General features: G+C 36.6%; 1 protein-coding gene across 1 annotated transcript in view; it reads right to left on the reverse strand.

Annotated features, from left to right (window-relative positions):
* Nucleotides 1-4,188: 4,188 nt before the first annotated feature.
* Nucleotides 4,189-27,818, reverse strand: part of LOC144448632 (N-acetylglucosamine-1-phosphotransferase subunits alpha/beta-like) — a 56,925-nt gene continuing 33,295 nt past the window's right edge. Inside the window, exons 16-29 of the mRNA XM_078138909.1 lie at nt 20,136-20,341; nt 18,213-18,391; nt 17,352-17,479; nt 16,053-16,885; nt 15,663-15,923; nt 14,914-15,110; nt 14,036-14,188; nt 12,743-12,914; nt 11,735-11,820; nt 10,980-11,078; nt 9,540-9,707; nt 8,782-8,872; nt 7,399-7,489; nt 4,189-4,905 (exon numbers count right to left, since the gene is read on the reverse strand). Of these exons, the coding sequence (XP_077995035.1) occupies nt 7,406-7,489; nt 8,782-8,872; nt 9,540-9,707; nt 10,980-11,078; nt 11,735-11,820; nt 12,743-12,914; nt 14,036-14,188; nt 14,914-15,110; nt 15,663-15,923; nt 16,053-16,885; nt 17,352-17,479; nt 18,213-18,391; nt 20,136-20,341 (2,657 nt within the window). The 3' untranslated portion in view covers nt 4,189-4,905; nt 7,399-7,405. The remainder of the gene's footprint in view (nt 4,906-7,398; nt 7,490-8,781; nt 8,873-9,539; nt 9,708-10,979; nt 11,079-11,734; nt 11,821-12,742; nt 12,915-14,035; nt 14,189-14,913; nt 15,111-15,662; nt 15,924-16,052; nt 16,886-17,351; nt 17,480-18,212; nt 18,392-20,135; nt 20,342-27,818) is intronic.

Here is a 27,818-nt window from a genome sequence, read left to right on the forward strand (position 1 = left end):
CCACTTGTATAGTTACTAGCGACCCCATCAAAGAAAGTGGTAGCCCTCTTAAATATGCCTGTAGATGAGTTGTATATCCTCAGAGATACAGAACATTCAAACAAGACCACATATATATTTACTAGTGGCCCCTTCAAAGAAAGTATAGCTGCCTTGAATGTCCTGTAGGTGTGCCTATCCTCTGAGAGATACAAAAACGAGACTACAAATATAGTTGCGAGCTACACCTTCAAAGAAAGTGGTGGCCCTCTTCAATATAGCTGTAGAAGAGTTGCATGTCCTCTGTGAAAACTTTCCATGTTTTAATTTTATCCTGACAGTAAAGGAAAGGAAATTAGAAAATTTTCTGTCAAACACATTGAAATTGAAAACTCATATTGAAGGGTATATATATATATATTTTTTTTTTTATTTTTTTTTTTGGGGGGGGGGCATATCATTTCAAGAGTTCTTAAAGTCTTCTTTTTAAACAAAATCCTCATGTGGAAGGGAATATTGAACATTATGAAGTTACGCTTGAAAATGCTACATTGTATCAATTTGCATCCTACATATTTGAATATCTTGAGGTGTAACATTATAAGTCTGTTTTCAGCCTTTATGCCTTCTAAATCAAATCCTTGCCAAGTAACTATAGCAACACGATTCATAGATCCATGACCCTAGATTTATTTAGAATAGCTACCATTGAGAATGTTTTTAAAAGCAAGTTTAAGCATCAATTTAATATTTCATGAGATGTACAGAAATTATTTTCATTTCCATTTCAATCGACTCTGTTTACACATGTTCATTTGGTGTTCATAGTTGGTGCTGAATGAGTTTTTCTTGCCATAGAAGGCACTATATATGCCAAATTTGATAAGGGTAAATAAATTATTTTCATGCCGTAGAGGGCGCTATACAGGATTGTCATGTGGGGGAAATGGCTTTGTTTACCATTATGGTTGAAAAAAAATGCTGATTACAAGTATCAGATTTGCCACAGTTGACGTATTCAGTCAGGATGGACCCTTGAATGAAAATTTTAACTCTTATGGAAACTTACACTAAGGTTTGTCTAAAACTATCAAGAAAATGCGATGTGTACCATTGTTTATTGAATAAATAAAAAGATTGAGTGAACTTGAAACCCTTGGTCTTTTTTTTTTTACAAATTCAATATTGAATTCTGGGGTTGATGTACTATCTGAGGGTACAAGTATCAAATAGGATCATTGTTGTGCAGGACCAAATTTTTTCTACAGCTTTTGCCAGACAACCGTTTTTCACACCTCGATTTTAATCCTAATCTAACACTGGTTTGTAAGAATTACAGTATTTGGCATAGTAGACTTGTCTGTCTCATGTATCGTTACTGACCCCCTAACTTAGTACTGTTTCAGTATCGTTATTGACCCCCTAACTTAGTATTATCATAGTATAGACTTGTCTATCTCATGTATTGTTACTGACCCCCTAACTTAGTACTGTTTCAGTATCATTACTGACCCCCTAACTTAGTACCATCATAGTATACACTTGTGTATCACTTAAATCATGTATGGTTGCAGTTAAAATACAAAGTGAACTTGTGTATCATTCATTGTTCAGGTTAGCTCTATGCTATGGAAATGACTTATCTCATGTCAGTCAGCAAACATACAGTAGTTGAACATAGAAGGGGGTGGGGGTGGGGGTAGACTGACAGATCAGTCTTTGTGGGTGTGGTCTAACCTCCCTTTAGGGGTAGCTGATAAGCCTGGACCAATTACAGTCTGGGGGGGGGGGGGGGGGGGTTAAAAAATATCACACAGTACAGAGAGAGGTGGATTTCACTTTTTACTAATAAAATACCAGTACCATTACAAAAAAAGAAGTCAATTTGTACAAATCTTGATTAAACTGAAGGAATCTAAATGGCACCAAATAATTGGATTGAGGACTAGCAGTACTGGGAGGAAACTTAGTAAGAATATTTACACCCTGGAAAGATGCTGCGTTTTATCAAAACATACCAGTACCTACCATTTGAAAATATTGAAAGTTGGAAAGAAAACTCATATCAACTCTAACAAAATAATCTAAGATTTAGCAAGGTGTTTTTTAACTGCAGGTGTGGTTAATGAATAGGAAATGCCAGTCCAGGAAATGGACGCGTTTTCATAAACTTTGGGTTCTCGGGAGTTATTTCATGATTTCACATCACATGATTTCTACGACCAAACTGAAACTCAATATCGCCTATATTGTTTCACGCTAGTTCACCATTGCATCATGGGACTTAGCAGACATACATATTTATTAGAAGCACACTGAATATTCATGACTATTACCTAAAAGTAATAAGCACTTAGGAGTCATGAATATTCAGTGTTTTTTTTCAATTTGGCAACGGTGCACAATTTATGTGATGTGAAATCATGAAATGACTCTCCAGAACCCAAAGTTTATAAAAATTACATTTATTTCCTGGATTGGCATTGCCTTATAACAAGTAATGGACTTGAATGTGTGAAGTCAGACATTATGGAGTCTGACAGTGAAATATGAAGTTATCCTGTAGTTAAACTCTAACCTGTAAACTTTGAACTATGACCTATACCACATGAACTTGGCCAATGCCAGATATCACCAACTTGTATGAATGTGAACTATGACCTACAATATTATTATCTTTGACCTGCAGCATGTGAACTTTGACCTGTACCATATGAACTATGACCTACAATATTATTATCTTTGACCTGCAGCATGTGACTTGTGCTTGCAATTGAACTCTAAATACACTGTACTTGAAAATAACTTGAATGTTTTGTAATAAAAACAACAAAATGTAATACCCTGAAACTGTGAATCTATGAACTCTGACCTTATATAATTATTATGACACTTGAACTGTATTGAAAATAGCCTTTGACCCCATAAACCCACAATGCACTAATTCATGTGAAAATTGGCATGGATATGACAATATATCAACAATTCTATTTTACGACCAATGTTCATGTACATTACAGTTGTTGTTGCACATTAATTACAAGCATTGCCATGGAAACAGATGATTTACAGTTTGGTGATAATATCGACTTGACTATAATCAATACACAGAACAATAAATCACAGTTTATTTATTTGTAGGTTGTCTAATTTTTTCACATAATTTTATCCAGTTTATGTGTGGAAATGAAGGAAAATTTTGTGAAAACGATCAAGAAAGTTTTTGAAAGAAGAGAAAAGAGAAAGTGAATTGTATTTCAATATTTCGATATCAAAAGTAACAAAAAATACTTGAGGACTTAATTGTGCTGAGAAGTGATCGACACTGATCATTACAGCTAGAACGATGTAGGCTTGGTGTTTCACTCATTTAATACACACCCTCAGACAACTTCTAATGCAAAATAAACAATTACATTGGTGCCGTGCATAGTGGGGATGTAGAAGTAGTCAAGTTGAAATGTTGATTATCAGTTAGAAAATAAACAATTGCAGCTATTAAAATGTGTAATGTTTTCATGAGAAGCCTGTTTTTACTGCACTGTTATGGAATAGCAATGCTTATCAGTGTTCAATGTGATTGGGGAAAGGATCCTACAATGTTTATTGTGTCTCTGTTATTGTTAGTCTAGAGTTGAAATATGTCTATTTATGAGTCAAAAACATAATGTCCCATGAATGAAACACCAAGCCTATATCATTTTGGCTAGAGGTTGCTGAAAGAGTGGTCTCCATACAGTACAATACAAGTATGGATAACACAATAATTTAATGTTTACTGTATGTATGTATATGTGAGAGATTTACAGATCGCCATACATACTGCAAAGAAACGTTTATATATTATTTGCACATTTGAATTAAAACATACCTATCAGAAAGTATGCATGATAAAATGAAGTCTGAAACATGCTTCTCACCCCTCTAATCTTGGTTTATTGGTATTACCTTACAGTTTTCTACTGTGTGAATGTTCTATTTTGTAGTGATAGGGGGTGCAAACAATGTAGGACTAGTAAAAATTGTACAAATTGATGATTTAGTATAAAGTGTATTTACATAGTGTGCTCTTATAATTATAAAACTTCCAATGTCTTTCTGTTGACAACCAGAGTAGGGATAACCCATGTCTGTCAGTGCATCTGTCCTTCTACCTGCCTGGCTGTCTGTCTGTCTGTCTGTCTTTTGACAGCCAAGCTGGTTAATTCTGACAGGGGATTGCAATGACATTGCTTTCCACTCCGACATACAATAATTTATGACAAAGGAATAATATTCTCTTTTTTTTCCACTGAAGGTTACCTTTAAGTACATCAATGTGTCACCATCCCTCTGTGCCACCCTTTACTTTCCTCTCTCAGTAAAGTGAATAATAAAAATCCGCCCTAGTAAACCAAAAAGTTAATTGCCAGAGTAGTAGTGGAACAGTCACTGCTCTGCAACGCTTATGCAGAAAACATAAAGTCCTGTTTTTTTGTGTGGCGGTCGGATATTATGTTAAGTTATTGGGGTGCAAGACATTAACCTTGCTGCGATCCCTCCATACTTACTGGACAGATATTCATAGACTTGGACCCACGGGGCTATTTGCTGGTGGAACAGGGATTCAAATAAGTTCTCTTGGTAAATGCATAGCATGCATGGGGCTCGAGTGTGACATTTGGTTATTTCTTTCCTCCACTGTATTCTGTACGTCTTTAAGAGATGATTATAATGTGGCTGTTTCTTGGATTTATGTGGTGAAAATTGAAATGTTTAGGGAGTTGTAAAGTGAGGGGTATGCTGCATCCAGGAACTGACAAAATTGTACCGAGAGAGTTCATAGTCAAGGTCACAGCTGGAATCAAGTTAAATTCTCAGTAACACATTTCCATGGAGAGTTTTTCTTTCCTTTCTTCTGATATTACACACCTGCTAATCACTCTACTGGAAAAGAAGACAGATAAAAAAAATATCTCAAAATCTAGTAACTTATTATTATACAAACCTTGATATTTTTTGATATTTTATTTTTCATATTATAACGTGACAATCTATTGCAGCAGTTACTAATTTCTTGAATGTTAAGTTATTCTTGCTTTAAATGTGCATGTTTTTATGTGAAATTGCCTGAACTTTATGACTTTGGCTTGAATTATTTAGAAGTGACAAGCATGCCATCATGCAGGAAAGGGAGCGATGTACAAAGACAGAACAAACGTAAACACTTGCAGGAGTATGCTTTTAAATTATTTAAAATTTGCCATTCTATGAAAAACTTGCTTTTAACATGACAGCGACATCTCATGCATATACCACCTAATGAAAGATGCAAGGCTCATTAGTATTCATATAATAAATTAGGTTGGTGAGGCATGCTCTTGTTATCAATTCTGCACTAAATGAACACAAATATGGCCAGAATGTTTCACCAGGTTTCAAACCAGGAGTCTGTACATAATGAAAGTAATAACAATCTATCCAACTGCACTCTGTTTTTGATTGGCAACAGTTTCATGTCAATATCCTGCAATTTTACTAACCACAGTGTTGTACGTATACGCCTGCCAAGTTATGGAAGTTCCTTGACAGTTGTCATCATCACATGACAATTCTACTCTGTCGGGTCTCACCAACCACCTGTCATAAAAGCATCAGTCTGCCTGAAGGAGCATCCAGGATAGGACGTGAAACTGTTGCCACTTGGAACAACATCAAGTCCAGTAGGATAGATTGTAAATTTATTTCACTATTAACTCCATACTTGGATGATTGACAACATTCATAGACATACTGGAGGATGTCTAACTATTGCCTCATACATATTCAATGAATATCAAAAGGCCTCTAATCTTACACTGTATAAATAAACATAAAACAACCACTTATCAACTGGCTCTGTGCACTAAACAAACACAGAATTAATATCATGGCTATAGCATTTGACCAGGTTTCAACACTGGAGTATACATAATTATTGTCCAAGACTCATAAATATTCACTCTCTGTGAATATTAAATGTCATCTTATCTTGTACTGTGTAGATAAGCATAAAAAAACAAGAAAACATGACAAGCTGAAACAAAAGACATTCAAGTCTTGAGACTTTGGGTAAATCACGGTCCCTCTATCACAGCAGGCAAACTTGTTTTCTATTTTTTTAGCACTGTTGGCATGACATGCATGATATGGAGATGTCCAGTATATAGAAAGACCAAGAACCGAAGGAGATGTTTACAAAGGAATCAACCAACAGACTTGTTTCAACTGTTATTCTTAATAATGTCACAGAAATCTGAATATGCTTTGCATAATTTAATATTCATCATCATAAAATATCTTGATAAATGCCTACTCTGTGCAAAAGTAATACGGAACACAAATTTTGCATTGTATTAATTACAGAGAGTTAATTTTAGTTAATATGAAAGGTCGCTTAATAGTCTTGTAAATTACATTTAATATGTATTATCAATGAACAATGTGCTAATTTACTGGCTTTGATAACAATCCTGGGAAGTGATTTTTAACATAGAACGAGCCTCAGAAATGAAACTTTTAAAAAATTTTGTTGTTATGGTGTTCAAGAAAACTCACACATATTACATGTATCAGTTAAAATGAATTTAAAAAATAGGGTCAATGTAGCAAATTTTTGAAAACGAGATCAAAATGATATCAAAATTTCGTCATTTTAGAATTCTATATGACCACTAAACACCATGGGAAAATAAAAGAGTTATAATTTCACAGAAAACAAAAATAGCGAACCAAAGCTTATATTATTTCCAAAGGACCAGAAGCAAGGTTTAGTATGTCAAAGTTTGGAGAGAATTGACGAACTTTGATTTTGAGGGAAATTCATCCCCAGAGCACATTGTCTACATTGTATGTCACACATCCACAATAGAGTCACACTAGATTAAGTTTGATTTATTATAATTAGTATTTTTCAATTGAATAAAAAAAAGCTTATAATCTCAGCCTGTGTTCCTTTAAAGTGGAACAACCCTACTGTAAAAGAGATGTATTCTAAAACTTTGGGTTCTAGGGAGTCTTTTCATAATTTTGTATCACATGATTTTGTGCGATTACCAAGAAACACCAAATTGAAAGTCTACATATCGTATTTCACATCTATTGTTCTAATACTGGTCCACCATTGCATCATGGGACTTATTAAACATACATATTCATTAGATGCACACTGAATATTCATGACTATTCATCTAAAAGTAATAAGTACTAAGGAGTCATGAATATTCAGTGTGTATCTAATACATATATGTATGGCATTTCCTCTTTACTTCATTGTTACCAAGTCTGTTGATTAATTCCTTGTCGTTTTAATTACCTTACACCTGATTTACAAGATGTTTACTTTGATAGATGGGCACAATGCAGGGCAATGCTAAAATGATGCAAATATAAACAAATTACTTTTTTGTCATACTTGCTGCAGCTTTTCTGTTTGTGAATTTTTTCGACCGGATCTTCTTTCTGGAAATAGTTTTCTTTTTAAAGCTACCAACTGTAAAGAAAGGAAAGACACGTTGAGTGATTATCATGGACTGACTAACTACACAGACTCAAAAGTGAATATCTACAGCTGTTGCAATAACATCAAGTACTTAACTGGAACACACACCTGGTTTCAATTGCATTGATCATTAGGTATGTGGTATCGCTGTATGTCCGTCTTTGCAAAGATTGTTAGCAGTGCAAAGCAAGCGAGTAGTCAATGATTAGAGTGTAAATATAGATGTCATAAAACATTGCCTAGGTTTCACTATGGTTGTGAAGGCTATCAGTCACTGCTATCAGTCTGGTGTTCATTTGCAGGAAATGCTGTTTTACAATGTACAAACTGAATGTTAGAAAGGCCACATATACTACCGTAGCTTTTATTAACGCATCTGAAAGAGTAATATACTATTACACTTGATAAAAATGATATCATGAGTGCACTTACAGAAAGTGCTTTAATTCACTGTTTAAAGTTGTACATTTGAAAAAAAAAATTATCAGCATAGACCATAAAGTTACAGACTTTCCCCCTTGACATACCTGATTAGACCATAAAGTTACAGACTTTCCCCCTTGACATACCTGATTAGACCATAAAGTTACAGACTTTCCCCCTTGACATACCTGATTAGACCATAAAGTTACAGACTTTCCCCCTTGACATACCTGATCAGACCATAAAGTTACAGACTTTCCCCCTTGACATACCTGATTAGACCATAAAGTTACAGACTTTCCCCCTTGACATACCTGATCAGACCATAAAGTTACAGACTTTCCCCCTTGACATACCTGATCAGACCATAAAGTTACAGACTTTCCCCCTTGACATACCTGATCAGACCATAAAGTTACAGACTTTCCCCCTTGACATACCTGATTAGACCATAAAGTTACAGACTTTCCCCCTTGACATACCTGATCAGACCATAAAGTTACAGACTTTCCCCCTTGACATACCTGATTAGACCATAAAGTTACAGACTTTCCCCCTTGACATACCTGATCAGACCATAAAGTTACAGACTTTCCCCCTTGACATACCTGATTAGACCATAAAGTTACAGACTTTCCCCCTTGACATACCTGATCAGACCATAAAGTTACAGACTTTCCCCCTTGACATACCTGATTAGACCATAAAGTTACAGACTTTCCCCCTTTACATACCTGATTAGACCATAAAGTTACAGACTTTCCCCCTTTACATACCTGATTAGACCATAAAGTTACAGACTTTCCCCTTGACATACCTGATTAGACCATAAAGTTACAGACTTTCCCCCTTTTACATACCTGATTTGAACAAAATGATGCCAGTGTAAAAATAACAAGACAGGCTAAAGACAGGTGGGTCCAGAATTTTAACCAATCACGGTATCTTCTCCTGAAAATATATAAAAGTCCACAATGTGTTTTTTAGAGCTAGCATTCAGGTTATGGTAATTATACTAAAATGTACATTACAGGACTTGAAATTAACATGAGTCAAGAACACATCCAGTACTAAACAATACATTGAGATTACCTTAAAGGTGGTATTCTGTTTGACCACAAACAATGAATAATCCTATAGCTGAAACAAGTCACTCGGCTAAATCTGATATGACATGTTGAAGGTAAATTTGAGCTCTGCATTACTTTTTGTTAATTTTTTTTACAACATATAAAGAAACAATTCATATTTTTTTCAATGCACATGTGTTGATTACAGACACACATCATTGTTTTGATTGTCAGGGCTTGTGACTATACATCTTCCAAACTGAAAGGTCCAATTGGCACGACCTAAATGTATGACACCCCTAAAGCCTTCACCATTTGGCACACTTCATGCAAATTAAGATTAGGAAGATATATGGCAAGCTAGTGTAACAGACACATTGCGCAAAAGTGTAAAAGTTATATCAATGTTAATATTAAGGAAAAAAAGAGTAGAATTCACTGGCTGCTATGCAATTATGTAGAGAGAGGGAGGGAGGGAGAGAGGAAGGGAGGGACAGACAGACAGAGAGACTATCATAGCACTGACTGATTTATACAATACAACTTACCATTCATTGAGTTCATCCATACTAAGAAATCTGTTTCGATATTCTCGTGGAAGTTCGAATTGTGATGGAATAGGAAATAATGATTCATAGAAATCTTGTAATACAGCTTTCACTACGTGGGCATCTTTACTGTTGTGTTCTATATTATCATTTAAACATATAAATTTTCTGTTGAGAAAAAAAATCCTACTTTAATATAAATATAGTTCACAATTGGGCAGAAGCTAAGTTACAGAAAAAATATAAATATAAATAAAAAAAAAATATATATTTATAATATACCTAGTGATAATGTTGTGCCATGATTCGCTAGAATCAGTCATGTGATAGGAAAATAGAATGACTATTTCCCTAGGGAAATAGTTCCATCAACTTTTACAAGGTCACGTGACCACCGCGCGTTCACAGCAGGTCAAAATGGCAGCTTCTGACGATGTCGTCTGCCACCGCGAGTTCACAGCATGAGGTATATTATAAAACACATATTGACTGGCCTATATTCGGCTATAGCACCCGTTTATTACCCCCTCGTGGCTGTGAGTTACCACAATCACATGCTATTTCCCTCGGCCTTTGGCCTCGGGAAATAGTATTTGATTCTGGTAACTCACAGTCCCTTGGGTGTAATAAACGGGTGCTATAGCCCTCATGGCCAGGCAATATGTGTTCAATATAGTGAGTGATTATCATGGACTGACTAACTACTGCTATCAGTCTGGTGTTCAATGTATATAACAATTTGTCAGAAGAAATGTTAGGTTTTCTTTCCTCTTTCCAAAACTATGTATGTGAAGTTGAAATATGTCTATGTTTATGTCAAAAAACACCAACAGACATGTCCTATTAGCAAAATGCCGAGGTAACTTCTATTTCCCTGTATTATCTCTAACAAGCCCTAATAGTAGAATACTGAACATCTTGGTATTTCCTCATCTCCATTACACAGATTACTAGATTATGTACTTCCACCAATGTTCAGATTACATGTACAATGTACTTGTCAAACCTAGGAATCTATCGTCTAGTGGCGACCTGTGGCTTTGAAGCTCAAATTCTCTCTTCACCCGTCTAGCACAATGAGAAATCATGAACCAAAGTTGTTCATGTAAATGAGTAAACCCCCAATTGTTAAAATGATGTAAACAATGTATTAAGTAACATCCTGATCTGACAAATATACCATATTTGGACATTATGTAAATGATCCCAATAAACACTCACTTATTACTAGGCAGAATTCTGTGATTGATTAACAAAGACATGATAATAAAGAACATGTGTGTGGCTTCACTTATAATTGAAATTTCATCTCAATTCCTCATTAAGCTAGACATGATAAGAGATTGGATGCCACAGATAGCCTCTAGACTAGTAATCTATCAATTTGACTAATATTTGGGAGATAAATACTTGTTACGAGTAAATCAACAAAAAACTTACTTAGGGTTTCTTCTAACGTCATCTAATTGACCAATCACCTGAGACACATTGGTTCGGATCATTTTAAAAGCAATTTCTTCATCACCAAGAACTTCATGTCTAAACAAATCAGGACAAAATGGATGATTTAATTAGATGATACTAGAACAGATCTATAGACGATATCACTATTGTTCAAAACTTTCAATAAATATACTTAACATTGGTTTGTATCAAGCAGAAGCAGAAGATATGATAATTGAGTTACTATGGTCCACCATTGTGTTTCATGGCAAAAGTTGGTTGCACGCTTGACAAGTCAAAATACTCTGCAACAATGATGTAATTTTTAGGAACTCTTGGAATTTTTAAGGCATATTTTGTTGACTTCTTTGTTGACTTCTTCATGTACTGCCATGTGATTTTTTCACTCACTTTTCCTCTCTGTCAACTGCCTTGAAGGAAAGATCACCCTAAAACGGCTACAACCTGTCAATATCCAGCAGAGTTTCTTTATATACAACATACTTTGCTCTTCCAACATGGTTGCTTCTGTCACCGAATTTTCTTTGAAGCAGTTACAGTTTTTTCACCACAATGGACACTGAGTTGTCGATGGCAACCAATCAGGTAAACCGCTTGAGGGCAAGCTAAGACAGATGAGTTTCAATGAATAACCTTCAAGGCAGGTGATGGATAGAGAGATAACATACGTAGATTGATATCGTAGTCATAATAGGATATTATAACTAAAAACAGAACTAGGTTTGACTTACTTGTATTTGGTTTGTCCTTGATGTGTTTTATTTAACATTTCCATCAATGGATCACAGTGTAGCACCAGATATTTAGTTATCAAAGGCTGTAAGAAAAACACACACCATTTGATTTTTGAAAATTAATTCTCAGACCAATAGAACCTAGAAATAATAATAATTCATACATGTAAAGTAATCAAAATACTGATTAAAACATTCGATTTTATACTAACTGAGGAATAATTTAATTTCTGCGGCATGAAAAATTTAGCAAATTTAGGATGTGTCAGGTGCACGGTAATCCTCATTCTCCCAACTTGTAGTTACTTGTGTACAAACAAATACCTCTTGGGAGGAAGAAGATTGATTTGGCAGGCAGTACAATGTGAAATGATTAGACACGACCGGCTACCTGAATTTGGGAACATCTGAACACATTTTCATGGTCACATTGAATTAAAAATTTCCTGGCAAGGGTTCCAGCACAAATTCTTAGAAATTTCACAGAAAGGGTTTTTACTGTAAAGTTCCTTTATCATGAGGTAGGAGGTTCTAGCACTATTTCTTAGAAATTACCAAAGGAGTTCTATAACCGTATGTTACTATTTTTCTATCAGAACACTGGGGGAGTTCTAGCACAAGACTGCGTGAAGGAATTCTAGCACAACACTCAGTGGGGGAGTTCTAGCACATCACTGGGGGAGTTCTAGGACAAAACTCAGTGGGAGAGTTCTAGGACAACACGAGGGGAGTTCTAGCACAACACTGGGGGAGTTCTAGGACAAAACTCAGTGGGAGAGTTCTAGGACAACACGAGGGGAGTTCTAGCACAACACTGGGGAAGTTCTAGGACAAAACTCAGTGGGAGAGTTCTAGGACAACACGAGGGGAGTTCTAGCACAACACTGGGGGAGTTCTAGCACAACGCGAGGGGAGTTCCAGTACTGTTTCTTCGAAATTTCACAGGAGTTCTCTAACACTATCTTGCAAGCACTGTTTCTTAGAAATTCCACAAACATTCCTTACCATTTCTTTATCATAATATTGTTCTGGTGTAGGAGGTTCTAATACCATTTCTTTTGGTAACTTGGCTGCACAATCTTTCATAATCTTCTCTAACCCTGTCAATGTCTGTAAATCCAGAGGTAACTCATATATCTTGGTGGCGATGGTACGAATCTCTCGGTCTGACAAAGCCCTGGAAAGTTCAAAGGTTAAGAGTCAACATATATGTCAGTTGTGATATATTCAATTTACATTTGACTGGTTAGATATGGCAACAATGACCATGATGGATGTAGATGACATTTGATCACAATTGGAAGATTCCATTTTTCAGTACGAATAGTAAAGAACACACTTTGACTATTCTGTCGTGAATTACATTTATTGATTCATATTTTGTGTTATTGTTGTTGTTAACATTGTTGCCCTTTCTGATGAACTCATTATATAGTCATACGTCATACATAATCAACCAATCAGCACGCAGCCCGACGATAAGGCAGACGATCAAATCAAAATTTCTTGTGTGGTGTAAGTTTCAGTTACAAGTTTGAGTGCGCGTGCATTCTTGTGTGAGGTGAGTTTCAGTTACAAGTTGGAGTGCGCGTGCATTCTTGTGTGATGTAAGTTTCAGTTACAAGTTGGAGTGCGCGTGCATTCTTGTGTGATGTAAGTTTCAGTTACAAGTTGGAGTGCGTGTGCATTCTTGTGTGATGTAAGTTTCAGTTACAAGTTGGAGTGCGCGTGCATTCTTGTGTGATGTAAGTTTCAGTTACAAGTTGGAGTGCGCGTGCATTCTTGTGTGATGTAAGTTTCAGTTACAAGTTGGAGTGCGCGTGCATTCTTGTGTGATGTAAGTTTCAGTTACAAGTTGGAGTGCGTGTGCATATAAAGAACAGAGTTCCCAGCGTATACTAGTACTACTTGCTTGTATTGTCATTTCTATTACTGCTGTTTTCCAAACCCCTTTTCTATTGTGAGTCATCCACATATTCCAATATATCCAAGGTGTGTGTCATTTACCCATCCTCCTATGTCTGATATTCCAAAAAGCACTAACAACCTATTAAAACCAATTTTAGAAAATAGACTCTTCCATATCCAACCTGTTTCGGTTATGCCATTATAAAGTAGGGGTGTCAGTTACTCACCCTTAGGCTGAGTGATCTGTGTCATATTCATGTAGTCATAAAATCAAAGACACTTTCATACCTTTCTTTTGATGATAGAATATCCCAATTCTCAGCTCTATAAACTACTTCAATTGAATGCATGGCTATTCCATTACATAGTAGGGGCGTTTCAATTACTCACCCTGAATGGTCTGTGTCATATTCATCAAAGATGTCCGACATGTTGATTTCTACAGTTTGACTCATCATGAAATACATATAAGAGAACGCAAACTGCATGTCTTCTTGGTGTCTTACTTGGTGGGAAGACGTCTTGTCAAATTCTTCAGGAAATCTGTCAACAACAATACATCAAAATAACATTAAAATATGTCTTCCTGGTGAATATCTACTTTGGGAATGACTCAAAACAAATGGACGCATTTCGAACTTTAGAACTTTATGCCAACATTATTTGCAGAATTACATTACAGAGACACAATAGCTTGATTTATAATTTTCAAAAGTTGTTCATTTGTATATAAATCTTATAAATCTTAATATATCTTTTCTATTATAATTTATCATTAAAATATAACTAGTCACTAGTACAGAACAAATAAGTTCCCACAAATTATGCATAGTATAAAACTAATTAGACATGCTAACTGTTCTATAACTCAAAGATTGACATTACATGGTTGTCAGAGACAGGACCATACCCAGTTGGACACACACACACACACACACACACACACACACACACACACACACACAGACACAGACACACACAGAAACAGACACACACATACACACACACAGAAACAGACACACACACACACACACACACACACACACACACACACACAAATGGATTGGCAGACATGGCTATTCCTACATAGCCATAGCCCTTTTTGGTGGTGTCCATTTGGAGCTAAAATAGATACAAAGAATAAACAGACATACACACACACACACACACACACACACACATACACACAGATGGATTGACAGACATCTGTTATTCCTATAGCCCCCTTTAGGTGGTACCCATTTGGGGACAGTTATATAGATACTTACGAATCATGTAATTCATTCATAATTCCTACATCAATCATATGAGGCATATGTGCTGGCACTTTTCTGGCTGTGTATCCAAATTTCTTATTGTATAACTTATTAACGTGTCTGAGTGAGTCACCAAATGTGTCTAAAAGTCGACGTCCTGGGATGTGATTGTTTTCATATAATGTCTGCCTCTCTTTCATCTGTTCACTCTGTGAGATAGAAATCACAAAATTTAATAGATAAATCCAAAATTCACCACTGTCAGGACCTCTGTGTGACTCACTGGCAACCATTCTTGGAGGTATGCAGAACATTTTTTTTAATCTGGATGCGATTTTTTAAATTTGTTTTTAGCTTTGCCTGAAAGTCAATAACATTGTATTTGAAGGTATTGTGTGTGTAAGGAACGAAACTGTTGGGTACCTCGCAAGTTTACAATGCAATGTAAGGGTTTGTTGGTGGCCAATGTCATATGAGAGGATGTTCTAGCTTGTTTTGACAGAGTAATAGAAATTTGGGGGTTCATTGACAATAAAATATTGTCCCGTACAGCAGTTGACGGCCATATTGGATTCTAAAATGGTTTACTTTTTTTATTATATTATTTTGACCTCTATCTAAACATTTTGTACGGTGACCCCCTCATTTTTTTCTTGATTTGAACTGAAAATGGGTTTGAGTTTTCTTGAACAAATTAATAAAAAAAGTTTGTTTCTCAGACATTTTACATTAAAAGAAAGTTACTAAAATGACAAACTCACCTTAATTATCTCTCTAAAGATATCTTGTTTCTCCCATGGAAGGAAACTTCTCTTTTTCAATATTTCATCATTATTCAACATCAGTTCTTCAAACTCATCTCCATCAATAACTCTCATCAGTTTTCTAACCTGCCAGCCTTCATTATTATCTTTCTTATCATCGTCTTTCATTAGTAATTTGTCTTTGTGTCCTACATCGGCAGCCATCTTAATTTTCTGAAGTCCCTTGATTCCCTGTCCTCTGTTCATGTCAACTTTGACCTCATCATCAATTTGCATATTGTCATGATTTTCAACTTTGACCTTGTCATCAATTTGCATATTATCATGATTTTCATTCAAATTCACATGATTTTTTTCTAGATCTAATTCAAATTTTCGTAATTTTACTCCGTTATTGTGGTCTTCATTTTCTTGAATTCCTTCATTTTTCTGGTTTTGGTTTTCATTCCTGTTGTCAAAGTTCATATTTTCTTGTTCTAATTTTTCCTGTGGTTGTTGTAGTTCAAATTCTTGCTGTTTATCCCCCAAATTCTTGTTAATATCTTGTATTTGTTCTTCCTCTTTCAAAATACGCTCTGGTTCTTTCACCAATTCTTCCTTTTGATTGCCAGGTTGATTCTGCTGCAGCTGTTTATCTTGGTCCTGCTGTTCTTGTACTTGTGGATTTTTTTCCAGTGGTAGATTTTCCCCTTTGACATTGTCTTGTAGTTGCTCATTTAATTTCACTTTCTCCGCAACCCCTTCTTGTTGCAGTATGGGTTGTTGCATCATCTCATTACCTTGCTGTTTGGGTTGTTGTACCAACTTATCTTGTTGCTGCATCACCTCTCCTTGTTGCTGTTTGGGTTGCTGCACCATCTCCTCTTCATGTAACTTCTCTTCTTTCACATCATCTTTCTTCTCTTCTTTATCCCTTTGTATCACCAGGATATGATTCTTATCATTACCATCATTAATACCCCCTAAGTTATCAACAGGTTTTCCTCTATCACCATTAATACCCCCTAAGTTATCAACAATTTCCCCCCTACTATTTTCATCTTGCTGTTCACCTCCATCTTCTTTATCTTCCATTTCAACATCTACATTGGCTTTGTCATCATCATGTTTTTCTTCATCAATTTGTTTTATTTCAGGTTGCCATGGTAACTCTCCTGTTTTGATATAGTTGTGGATAATTTTTGCCTTTTGTTTGATAAATCCTTTTTCTGTTAGGTCACCTTTAATGTAAGTAAAAAGAATGATTATATGGACTTTGGTAGACACCAATTTAGTTGAGTACTATACTAATCAAAAAGATCATTATTATAATCTAGTTCCGATTTCAGAAAATGTGACTGCTGTATAGGTATACCGGAGTAAGAGTTGGAAGACCATTGTTTCACGGTAATTGGATGGTGCTGAATCCAACACAAAAAAATGTCTTCCAAGTGAAATGTTGAGATTTGCATATAATTTACATAAATCGGACTTTATGCAAAAATCAGATGAAAAATGAAACATTTTTCAGTAACAAACTTTTTGGACATTTGTAGAATGCCTTTTTCCAACTTTCCAACAAGATTCTTTTTGGAGCAAAGCATCATGGGATAATTCAATTCCATGCAGAAATTATAAATTTTAATTGAGCATCGAATGTATCAATCTATATTCTAACAAAAGTTGATACAGACAGTGCAAACTCACCATCCTCTATTTGTTTGTGTAATTCTTGTATAACTAACGATACATCAAAGGGTAAATTTTTCAATGTTTCATCCAAGTCTTCAATTTCTCTTTCATTTTCATCAGGTAATATTTTAGCTCTTGGTCCCCTGGAAGTGAAAAAAACCGAGTGAGAGTTGTTATATAACAGAATTATGGTAATTTAGTTTGTGTTTGAGAACCCATAGATTCTACGTGTTCAGGAGGGTCTATGGACACACAAGGAATATTAAATGTCTGTGAAGTCATTCTCAACAACATAAAAACAGTACACAATTTATTCAAAGAACAAAAGCAAGGCTGGTTTTATCTTAGCTGTATTTCTCAGAGCTAAGGGACCAAAAAAAAGTCATTTTTATCAATACTACATTTTGCAGTCTCTCTAAAATGAATTTATAAAAAAAAATGACAAATCTGGCTGCTCAGATGATACCTGTTGTACACTGGGTTGATGCATGCTGGGAAATACACACAGTGAGGAGCTCCTAAACTGAAAGTAGAATTTTTTAGACAAAATTTAAAGAGACTAGGAGTCCCCTCATTTTGCTTGTTTCCCAGAATGCCTTGCCCCCAATTACAGCTGTCCTCTTCTAAGCCAGATTTTTATAACTCTATTTCAGATGATATTTCAACTGAGTGTCTTTTCTCTCTGTCGATCATATATCATTTATCTGGTCATTCTACATATTTATACAGATACAAGGTGTGTGATACAAGGTTGGTTACAATGACTTTTCTGGCTCCTCTAAGTCTCTCATGATTGTCAAACCAAAACTTCCTTATATATGTCATGCAAAATTAGTTATAGAAAGACAAATTACTTCATTCTGTGACCTTTCTTACCTATTTCCTTCAGGTACGTCCTCAAATATCAACAATTCTTCCTTAGATTCTATTTCCTTAGATTCCCATTTTTCTTCCGATATTGTGATGTTGTGGCTTTCTTTAACCTTTTTAAGTAAACTAGGGGGTACAACAGCTCCCTTAGGTGGATTGGTATTAACACTGACATTGAAGGACAACTGTTGAAAAAATAATAATTATTATAATTACAATGTCATACAAGGAATGTCAAATTGTAAGAATTTGAGAGAACGTCTTGATGTGCGATTTCCAATGTGGCGTACTCGGGGTCATGATGTGTGAGTTCCAGTGTGGCATACTCAGGGTCATGGTGTGCGATTTCCAGTGTGGCGTACTCGGGAGTCATAATGTGTGAGTTCCAGTGTGGCGTACTCGTGGTCATGATGTGTGAGTTCCAGTGTGGCGTACTCGGGGTCATGATGTGCGAGTTCCAGTGTGGTGTACTCGGGGTCATGAGGTGCAAGTTCCAGTGTGGCATACTCGGGGTCATGATGTTTGAGTTCCAGTGTGGCGTACTCAGGGTCATGATGTGCGAGTTCCAGTGTGGTGTACTCGGGGTCATGAGGTGCAAGTTCCAGTGTGGCATACTCGGGGTCATGATGTTTGAGTTCCAGTGTGGCGTACTCAGGGTCATGATGTGCGAGTTCCAGCATGGCATACTTGGGGTCATGATGTGCGAGTTCCAGTGTGGTGTACTCGGGGTCATGATGTGCGAGTTCCAGTGTGGTGTACTCGGGGTCATGATGTGCGAGTTCCAGCGTGGTGTACTCAGGGTCATGATGTGCAATTTCCAGTGTGGCGTACTTAGGGTCATGATGTGCGAGTTCCAGTGTGGCATACTCGGGGTCATGATTTACGAGTGAAGCGATGATCAAATGGACCACATCGTTGGACAGTCTATGCTGAAAACTTCACTTAGATAAATTCAAACTGCCACGTCAACGTTTCATTCTCACTAAAACTGAAACTTTTTCTTTTTGAGCTTCGTTACAAGATCGAATGCAATACGTGAATTTACCGTTCACTACACCATGCTCTTCGTCTGGTTCCCACGTTATGTATTGTGCAAGAATAAACGAATATCTTCATAAATTACGAGTTAACAGTTCTCCTGCATAGTGGAAGGGCATGGTAATAAAGACGATTCATCTTCCATTGCCCCTTGCATGTGACGAACTACTTGATCAAATTTTACAAGCATGGATCGCATGATCAGATGCTGAAGTTTTACACAACGGAACTTACAAGTTTGTTGGATGGAACGTTATTTGCATTACTGATGTAACAATTTTATGATTTGTTTAACTTTTGAGGAATGCACAATGTGTACACTTCCTTCTAAATGTAATACAATGTAGTTTAAATTACGGATATTCCACGTTGCGACAAAGAAACCACAAGCATTACGCATAGATTTTGTGGTGCCCTATTCTAAATTGGCTTCGCAAGTTTGGCTAATTGTATCAAAAACATTCTCGCCAAATGCAGATTTTATTTGCATTTTGCAATTTGGCGAGTGGGCAGCGGAAACACTGACATCTGAACCACCTAAGTTTGTAGTGATGAGTGCACCTGGACCTAAGTGCAAATACCGTACCTAGAATATCTCTACTGCAGGCACTTCTGTCATGTCATATGTGTCGCACTTGACCTTTTAAGTTTGTACTAACAATTACAACTAGACGTCCTAAGTTTGTCCAGATGATTGCACTAAGACCTCCTAAGTTTGTTACTATTCATTACCTGTCGACCTCCCAAGTTTGTAGTGATAAGTACATGTGGACCCCAAGTTTATACTGATAAATACACCAAGACCCCATAAGTTTATACTGATAAATAATATGATCCCCTAAGTTAATACTGATAAATACAGCAAGACTCCCTAAGTTTACAACCCCCTACCTGGACATCTTCCTGTTCTTTGTCTTTGCCCTCCAGGTAGAATGTCACATTGGTTGTGTTATGGTTGGCATACACCAGTAAATGAACTGTTTTGTGTTTGTTGCTGACAGTAGCAGTCCTGACAGCTGGATTTTGATCATACTTCCCACTGGCTATTGATCCTCCAATGAAAACTGGTGTTACATTGAAGAAGGCCACCTGTAATCCTGAATAAAAGAAAGATTTTGATTGATGAGAATGTCACAAAAATAATCAATTTTATAATTATACCACTTTTCCACACTCCTCAAAGTGCTTGAAATGTATTACTAAAGCATGGACCTATAATGGCACAATGTCATACTGCATATAATTCAGGGCAGCCTCTGTAAGCAGACAAGACTAATGCATTCACACTGCAAACTTAATTCTACCAGGTTCACAATCACAAAGCTAGGTTTAATTGGGCACAGTTGTGGTTCAAATCTTACCCAGACAAGCGACTGTGATGAGATTTATACAATAACTTGCACTGTACATGTACACTAAAAACATTTAAATTACAAAATTTAAATTTAATTATGCTTGCTTCAAAAACATTATTGATATACATGTAAGCTATGAAAAGTCACAGAATAGTAAGTGTGGTCAGCATAGGGAGGGGAGGGGAGGGGAGGGGAGGGGAGGGAGGTCAATTCCATAACTTAACTGTATTGCTGACAATGGCATCATCCATTACAAACCAGCCAATCACAGGACAAAGTGTATGGCTGACAATGACATCATTCATTACAAACCAGCCAATCACAGGACAAAGCGTATGGCTGACAATGATATCATTCATTACAAACCAGCCAATCACAGGACAAAGTGTATGGCTGACAATGACATCATCGATTACAAACCAACCATTTGAATAGTGTTATATAGTATACATTGTATTTCAGTTGAATTCCAACAAGTCACTAATCTCTATTCAAATACAATGTACATTCAATTTATCTGCAAAATTCCCCGATTTTTACCATAATCAATTTCCAATAATATCTATGCAGAGCAAAAGTAGGAAAGCCTGTGAAAGATTTTTTATTACCATACATGGGACACAGAGGTACAATGATATTTTTTATTACTATATTGGTATAGTGGTACACAGGTAACATGACTTGGTTGGTATGTATGGTATGCTAACTGTTGAAACAAGATTTGCCTCATAGCTTTATAATTGTAATTTATTCCACACTAACCAAACTGTTCTACAAAAATCATGTTTACCTGTTTTATTGATGTTTAAATACTTCACTGTTTATAGTATACAACTAACTACCACACACATGGATGATACAGATAAACTATATAATTAAATACTGACTTTCAGGGAACAGCCATAAATCACAAGTATTACTTTTATACGGAAGTACATTGTAATACATGTAAACACATCTCTCCCTACAAATACTGTGTTGATTCTTCTGTGACATTTAACCTTTCTCATAGAACCCTTATCTCACTGTAAATTAGTGTGTTTTTCATGGTAACTATGACAAAATAAATATGACACTATCAGATTATAGTAAATACAAACAAACTTAAGGAGTACAATTACAGTTTCGTATTCATTTGGGCTGTACTGACTATGTTGAAGACATCATCATGGCCACCGCTGCTCCAGATTTGGACACATTCCTGGCTGAATTTGGTGAGGGTTTTCTTTCTTGTTCAATTTGTTTAGAGCAGTACAAGAATCCCAAAATACTACCATGTCAACACACCTTTTGTCAGGATTGTTTGGGTACAGTAGTCAAGAAAACTGGCAAACTAACTTGTTCAACGTGTGGCACACTATTCAAACTAGAAGAAGGTGGTGTGTCTGAACTGCAAGCCAACTTCTTCATGAACTCACTACTTGATCTGGTTAAAAACACAAAAGCAAGTGATGTGTCAGAACCAGAGCTTTGTGAAGCGTGTGAAGAAAACACAGCATTATACAGGTGTGTTGATTGCAGCTCAAATTTATGTTCCATCTGTAACAAGGCACATAGAAAATTTGTAGCTACAAGAAAACACAATGTTGTTGAACTTGAGGAGTTCAAAGAAGCCAAAACCACTAGTTGGTTGCTACAGCAACAAAAAGTGTACTGTATCACTCACCCAGAGAATGAAGTCAAATACTTCTGTGAGACCTGTCAAGTCACTATGTGTACTGATTGTGCCATGATTAAACACCGTAGTGAGAAACATGTCCACAGAGAACTCAAAAATGTGGCAGACGAATACACCGTACAGTTGAAAGAATTGGTGGCAAAGCTGAGAGGCAAAGAAAAAGAAACTGAAAGATGCAAGTCAGATACCAAACAGACCAAAGATAGACTTCAAGTAAAGTGTCTAGAAGAAGAAAAGAAGGTAAGAAAGAAAGCGGAGGAGATGGTGCAGAAAATAAGAAAGGAAGAGAAGAGACTTGTAGAGGAGTTGAAGATGGAGTATGGACAGAAAGTGAAAACTGCTGAAGTCCAAATAGATGAATGGGAAATGAAACATGGCAATATTTCTAGTACATGTGGTTACCTAGAGACACTGATGCATCATGGGAGTGCTGCCCAGCTGCTGTCCAACAAACAAGACACTGTGTGCCACATTCAAGGTCTTATCGCCATGGATACCAAAAAACAAACCCGACCTGAAGAAGTAGAGTTCAGACCTGCTGCTGACATGACAAGGCAAGGAATGCTGGGATTGGTGTGTACAAACACAGATGGTGTAGGGGCCATCACTCCAAGCAAAGGATTCAATCCTGTTGGTCATCATGCTGCTATGACAACGGGCGATTTGAAATCTGCAAAGCCATGTACTGAAGAAAAGAAGTCAAAATATACTTCTGGTAGCATAACAAGTGTAGTAAAACCTAAATCACCTGAGATCTGTGCAGCACAGTGTGTCGTTGAAAAAGTTCCAACTAGGCTACTGGAAGATGAATCGGGTGACATAGTGATCAGAACCAAGGACAGACAGGGAAGACAAGTCATACCAATACCACCTGTATCAGCTGAGATGAGAAAACCAGATGGAACACGACAAGATGTCAAAGTAACTGACAACAGAGATGGTACACTAGCTTTCACTATCAACGGAGAAATGGCAGGTAAACATCAAGTTACCATGGCAATAGGAGATAAACCAATTCCTGGATCCCCCTTTAGTATTCTGGTGAATAGAAGACTAGTGAAGACTATAGGAAAATATGGTAGTAGGAAAGGAGAATTTAGCAGGCCAATCAGTATTACCATGAACAAGAAAGGACAAACTGTGGTATCTGACTGGGGTAACAAAAGGATAAAAGTAATAGACAAAGATGGCAATCATGTAAGAAGTTTTACATTCACACAGTTTAAGAACACCTTCAATCCAAAGGATGTAGCAGTGTCTGACGATGGTAACTACTTCATGACAGATTATGACAACCATCAAATTGTTGTAAGTGGTGAGAATGGTAAAATACTCAGATTCTTTGGACAGAAGAAAATTAAGTATCCACGCGGGATCACTATCAGCCCTGTAGATGGCGCTGTGTATGTCACAGAATGGGATGGAGAAGCAGGTGATAGAACTGACAAGACAAGACACTGTGTCAGCAAATACACCCAGGATGGTAAATACATCTCAACCTTTGGTAAATTTGGAAGTGGACAGAGTGAATTCCATGGACCCACACATCCAGCTGTAAGCAGACAAGGTTTGATTTATGTACCAGACATCAACAACAACCGTGTACAAGTATTCAATGAAGACTGCCAATTTGTATTTCAGTTTGGTCAGTTTGGAGAAGAGGCTGGTCAACTGAAATGGCCTCAAGGAGCAGCTGTCGACAATGCTGGCAATGTCTACATCACAGAGCAAGGTAACAAGAGAGTTCAGAAGTTCAACAGTAAAGGTGAATTCTTATGCCGTATTGATGGTGATGATGCCAGACTGATGTTGCCCATGGGTGTAGCAGTAACAGATGACATACCTCCTAAGGTCATTGTGGCCGACTACAGTGGTCATTGTCTGAAGATTTTCACACAGCTCCAGTGAAGAGTTAAGAGTTAAAAGTGAAAAGTTATGTGTGTTATGCCCGCAGATAAAGAACCATGTACACTATACTATATACATGTATCTACACCAACTCATATGGGAAGAAATAGAAATCACGAAAATGTACTGTATGGTATTGACTATAAGATTGGTTATATACAAAACAATGTGAAACTGATATGTCTGTTAAGAAGGTATTTAACTAGAGAAATTATGGAGTCAATGTTTGCACACAGGAAACATTATAACACTAAGGGGTGAGATCAATGTAGGATAAAAAAAAGCCTCAGATCACAACTAAAGAGGCCCAACACCCCCCCCCCCCCCACCCACCACGTAAAAGAATTTTAGTCTTTTATCCTACATTGAACTATTGATCTCGCCCAGGTATATGACAAGACAGTGAACTATATATATACTGCATGTACTTTACATCAAGTCACTGATAATGGTGAATGGTCAATACACCATACTATATCCATATCAACTCACAATTTAGTCAATGCTGTGATGGGGAGCCCTCACACACCCCTCTTCAGAAAAATAGTGCCAATGGCGTTGTAGCACAACTTTACAGTTTTTAAAAATGTTTACCCACATGCTGATCAATGCTAGGTATAGGCATAGACCCTACGTGTAGGGTCTATGGTATAGGTGTTCATTTGAAAGACTATCCAGTTGCCTATCCAACCCTGTTGTTATCTTTGCAATACATGTATACACAACCATTTGGCTGTTGCCATGGGCATGGTCATGTTGCTAGACATGGTTGCATACATTTTTTGAAGGTTCGTTCACTTGTCTATGAATCCCTGATGTCATCTTTGCAATATATGTGATATATATTTGGCTGTTGTTATGGGTGTGGTCTTGTTACTAGGCATATTTACATACATTCTTTGAATGTTTATTCACTTTTCTATTTATCCCTGTTATCTTTTGAGGTAATAATATATATGCATACACTTTTTGAATGTTTGCTCACTTGTCTAAGAATCCCTGTTATTATCTTTGTGAAATACACCATCATTTGGCTGTTGCTATGGGAGTGGTCATGGTTGCTAGGGAAATTTGTATACATTTTTGAATGTTTACCCACTTACTTACCAGATGATGATGGTTATTTGACCAAAATATACTGCCAATTGGTTGTTGCATGGTTGCTAGAGCCAATTGTGCCAAATGTTTTAAAGAAAATCTGCAGAATGACACTTCTACAAACAGCTCACTAAGTTTCAGTCTCATTGACCGGGTACTTTTTGAGCTATAAGTTTTTTTACAAAATTCACAGTTGTACAGTGGTTTTATTCGCCAGTTTCCACATATCAACACTCGACGGCGATGATCATTGACCTTGGCGGCTTTCACGTGTTTCAAATATCATGTGAAAAATGTACAAATCTCTCCAAAATGACTAAAACCATTGCTGAATAATTATTTTTGATGATCAGTCTTTTTGTTTTCACCTTAATAAACAGATAAATGGATGTATGAAATGGATCTAATCATGCTGAACCAGGCTGTCGAGACTTGAGAGTTGACATTGCATCGGTAATTTTCGGATTGTCATTCGTGTAAGTTTCACGATGTCGGGCCTATCCCAACGTGACATGCAGCGCAGCCTAGCTTTGAACCTTTTTGTCTTTTCCACATAAATTCTGTTAAAATCAATATGGGTGACAACCATATAAAATGTGGCCGGTACGATCGAACGATCGGCTCTTCCCGTTAACTTTCTTTAACAAGAGTCACATGACATGTCGTAAACACAGTGTTGTTATCTCTCTGTTGTTCGATGTGTCCCAAGAGCAAACCCGTCTTGACTTTGGATTCAAATGATCCTTAAAACTGTATTGGATGTTATAAACCCGAGAAATTGTAAGTAATTTTAGTAATGTAACAAGTAGAAAGTCATGCCCGGGCCATGGGGTTAACCTTAATTGATTCCAGTTCGTCAAATACTACACGATCATTTCTGGTTGTGACAACTACCGCCAAATGGGAAAGAAGTCTCTAACAATTTGAGAAATTTTGCGATCGGCAAAAAGACTTCTTTTTAGGTGTTGATGAATCCATAATAAAATAACGTTTTTATAGCAATCAAGTGGTTATTTTTGTCACTCATTTATTGCTGAACATTCCATGCTCAGGCGATGCCATCTCATGCTAGATAATACTTTACATACTCCAGTTGTGTTTCAAAGTGAGGGTGTCGGCGTACAAAGCATGTAACTTGCAAAATTTAACCTGGCGGTCAAGATTCAAGTGTGCAGCTGTGGGTAATGGACACTGAACCGATTCAAGTTAAATCGGTTCTAAGTCAGTTTTTCTGTCCTAACTACAACAAGTTAAACCTGTTCCGCACCGATTTACTTTGAACCGAATCAAAACCACACCCCTAAGGTAGTTTCGAACCGGTTCAACTAAATCGATTTACAACAGATTTAAGGGCATATGGGGACAGGAGAACTGAATTCGAATTGAAACAGTCGAGACAGGCTTAGTGTTTACGATTTAATTCAGCTGTACTAAAAATGACATTTCTTGGCAACCTCAGACACAGATTAATCTTGATGTCATTGACATAGAGGTATGAAGTAGCCCATAAAAGATTTAATGATTTCATGACATCAATAAAACAATAACCTTTCATTTCTAGGCTGAATCAAAGTATTTCACCCACCACAAATCATGTTTTTTTACCTAAACACACATCTCTTATGTGAGCATTTTCATTTGAACAATTTCCCATCAACACGCCCTACATAATGTCCCCACCAAAAACTAAGGTGATCGGTCTGGCGGTTTTTGAGATTAAGTCGTTTACATACCTACAGCACACAAACGCACACATACACACGCATGCATACATACATACATACATACATACATACATACATACATACTGACATTTCACCATGCCTATAGCCCTACTGAACCTAGTTCAATTGTGCTAAAAAGCAAATGAAGAAGGCATGCATGGTGTATCATACAGGCTACTCACAAGTGATAACATCAAAAACACATAATATATATTATTTCATTATAATATATGCATATCTCAGATTTTAAATTTTGAAAACACCATGATATACATGTATACAGTAGAAAGACACAAGAACTGTCTAGTGCTTGTGCATAGGTCATGATGGACATGAACATCAATATGAATACAACATGTTAAAATCTGTAAAACAAGACGTGTGTACAACTACAAGTACCGGTATACCACATGAAGTGTAAAAGAATCACACTTGTTCAAAAACCAAAAGTTGAAACACGTGTAGATGAATCACCATTTGATCAATCTTATAGATTTCAAGTCACTTCAAAAGAAATGTGACACTGTTGGACTACAAACTTTATAAAGATAATTTTTTTACCAACAAATGAAAGTAACATGATACTGTCATATATAGCAATATATTTTACCCTGCAAGGTAAAAGGAATGATCAAAGTGACACAATGCTGACTGGCTGTGATTTTGTTATCTATAGTTTGTGATTTCTTTTTCTGTCGACTTTTTTGAAAACCCATCCTTATGGAATCACAGATGATATACGGTATATAATACCCTGAAGGTGAAATTTACACAAAACATCACAAATACTATCACCATACTATTGCTCAGT

Source organism: Glandiceps talaboti, chromosome 17, assembly GCF_964340395.1.
Source record: "Glandiceps talaboti chromosome 17, keGlaTala1.1, whole genome shotgun sequence".
Taxonomy (NCBI): Eukaryota; Metazoa; Hemichordata; class Enteropneusta; family Spengelidae; genus Glandiceps; species Glandiceps talaboti.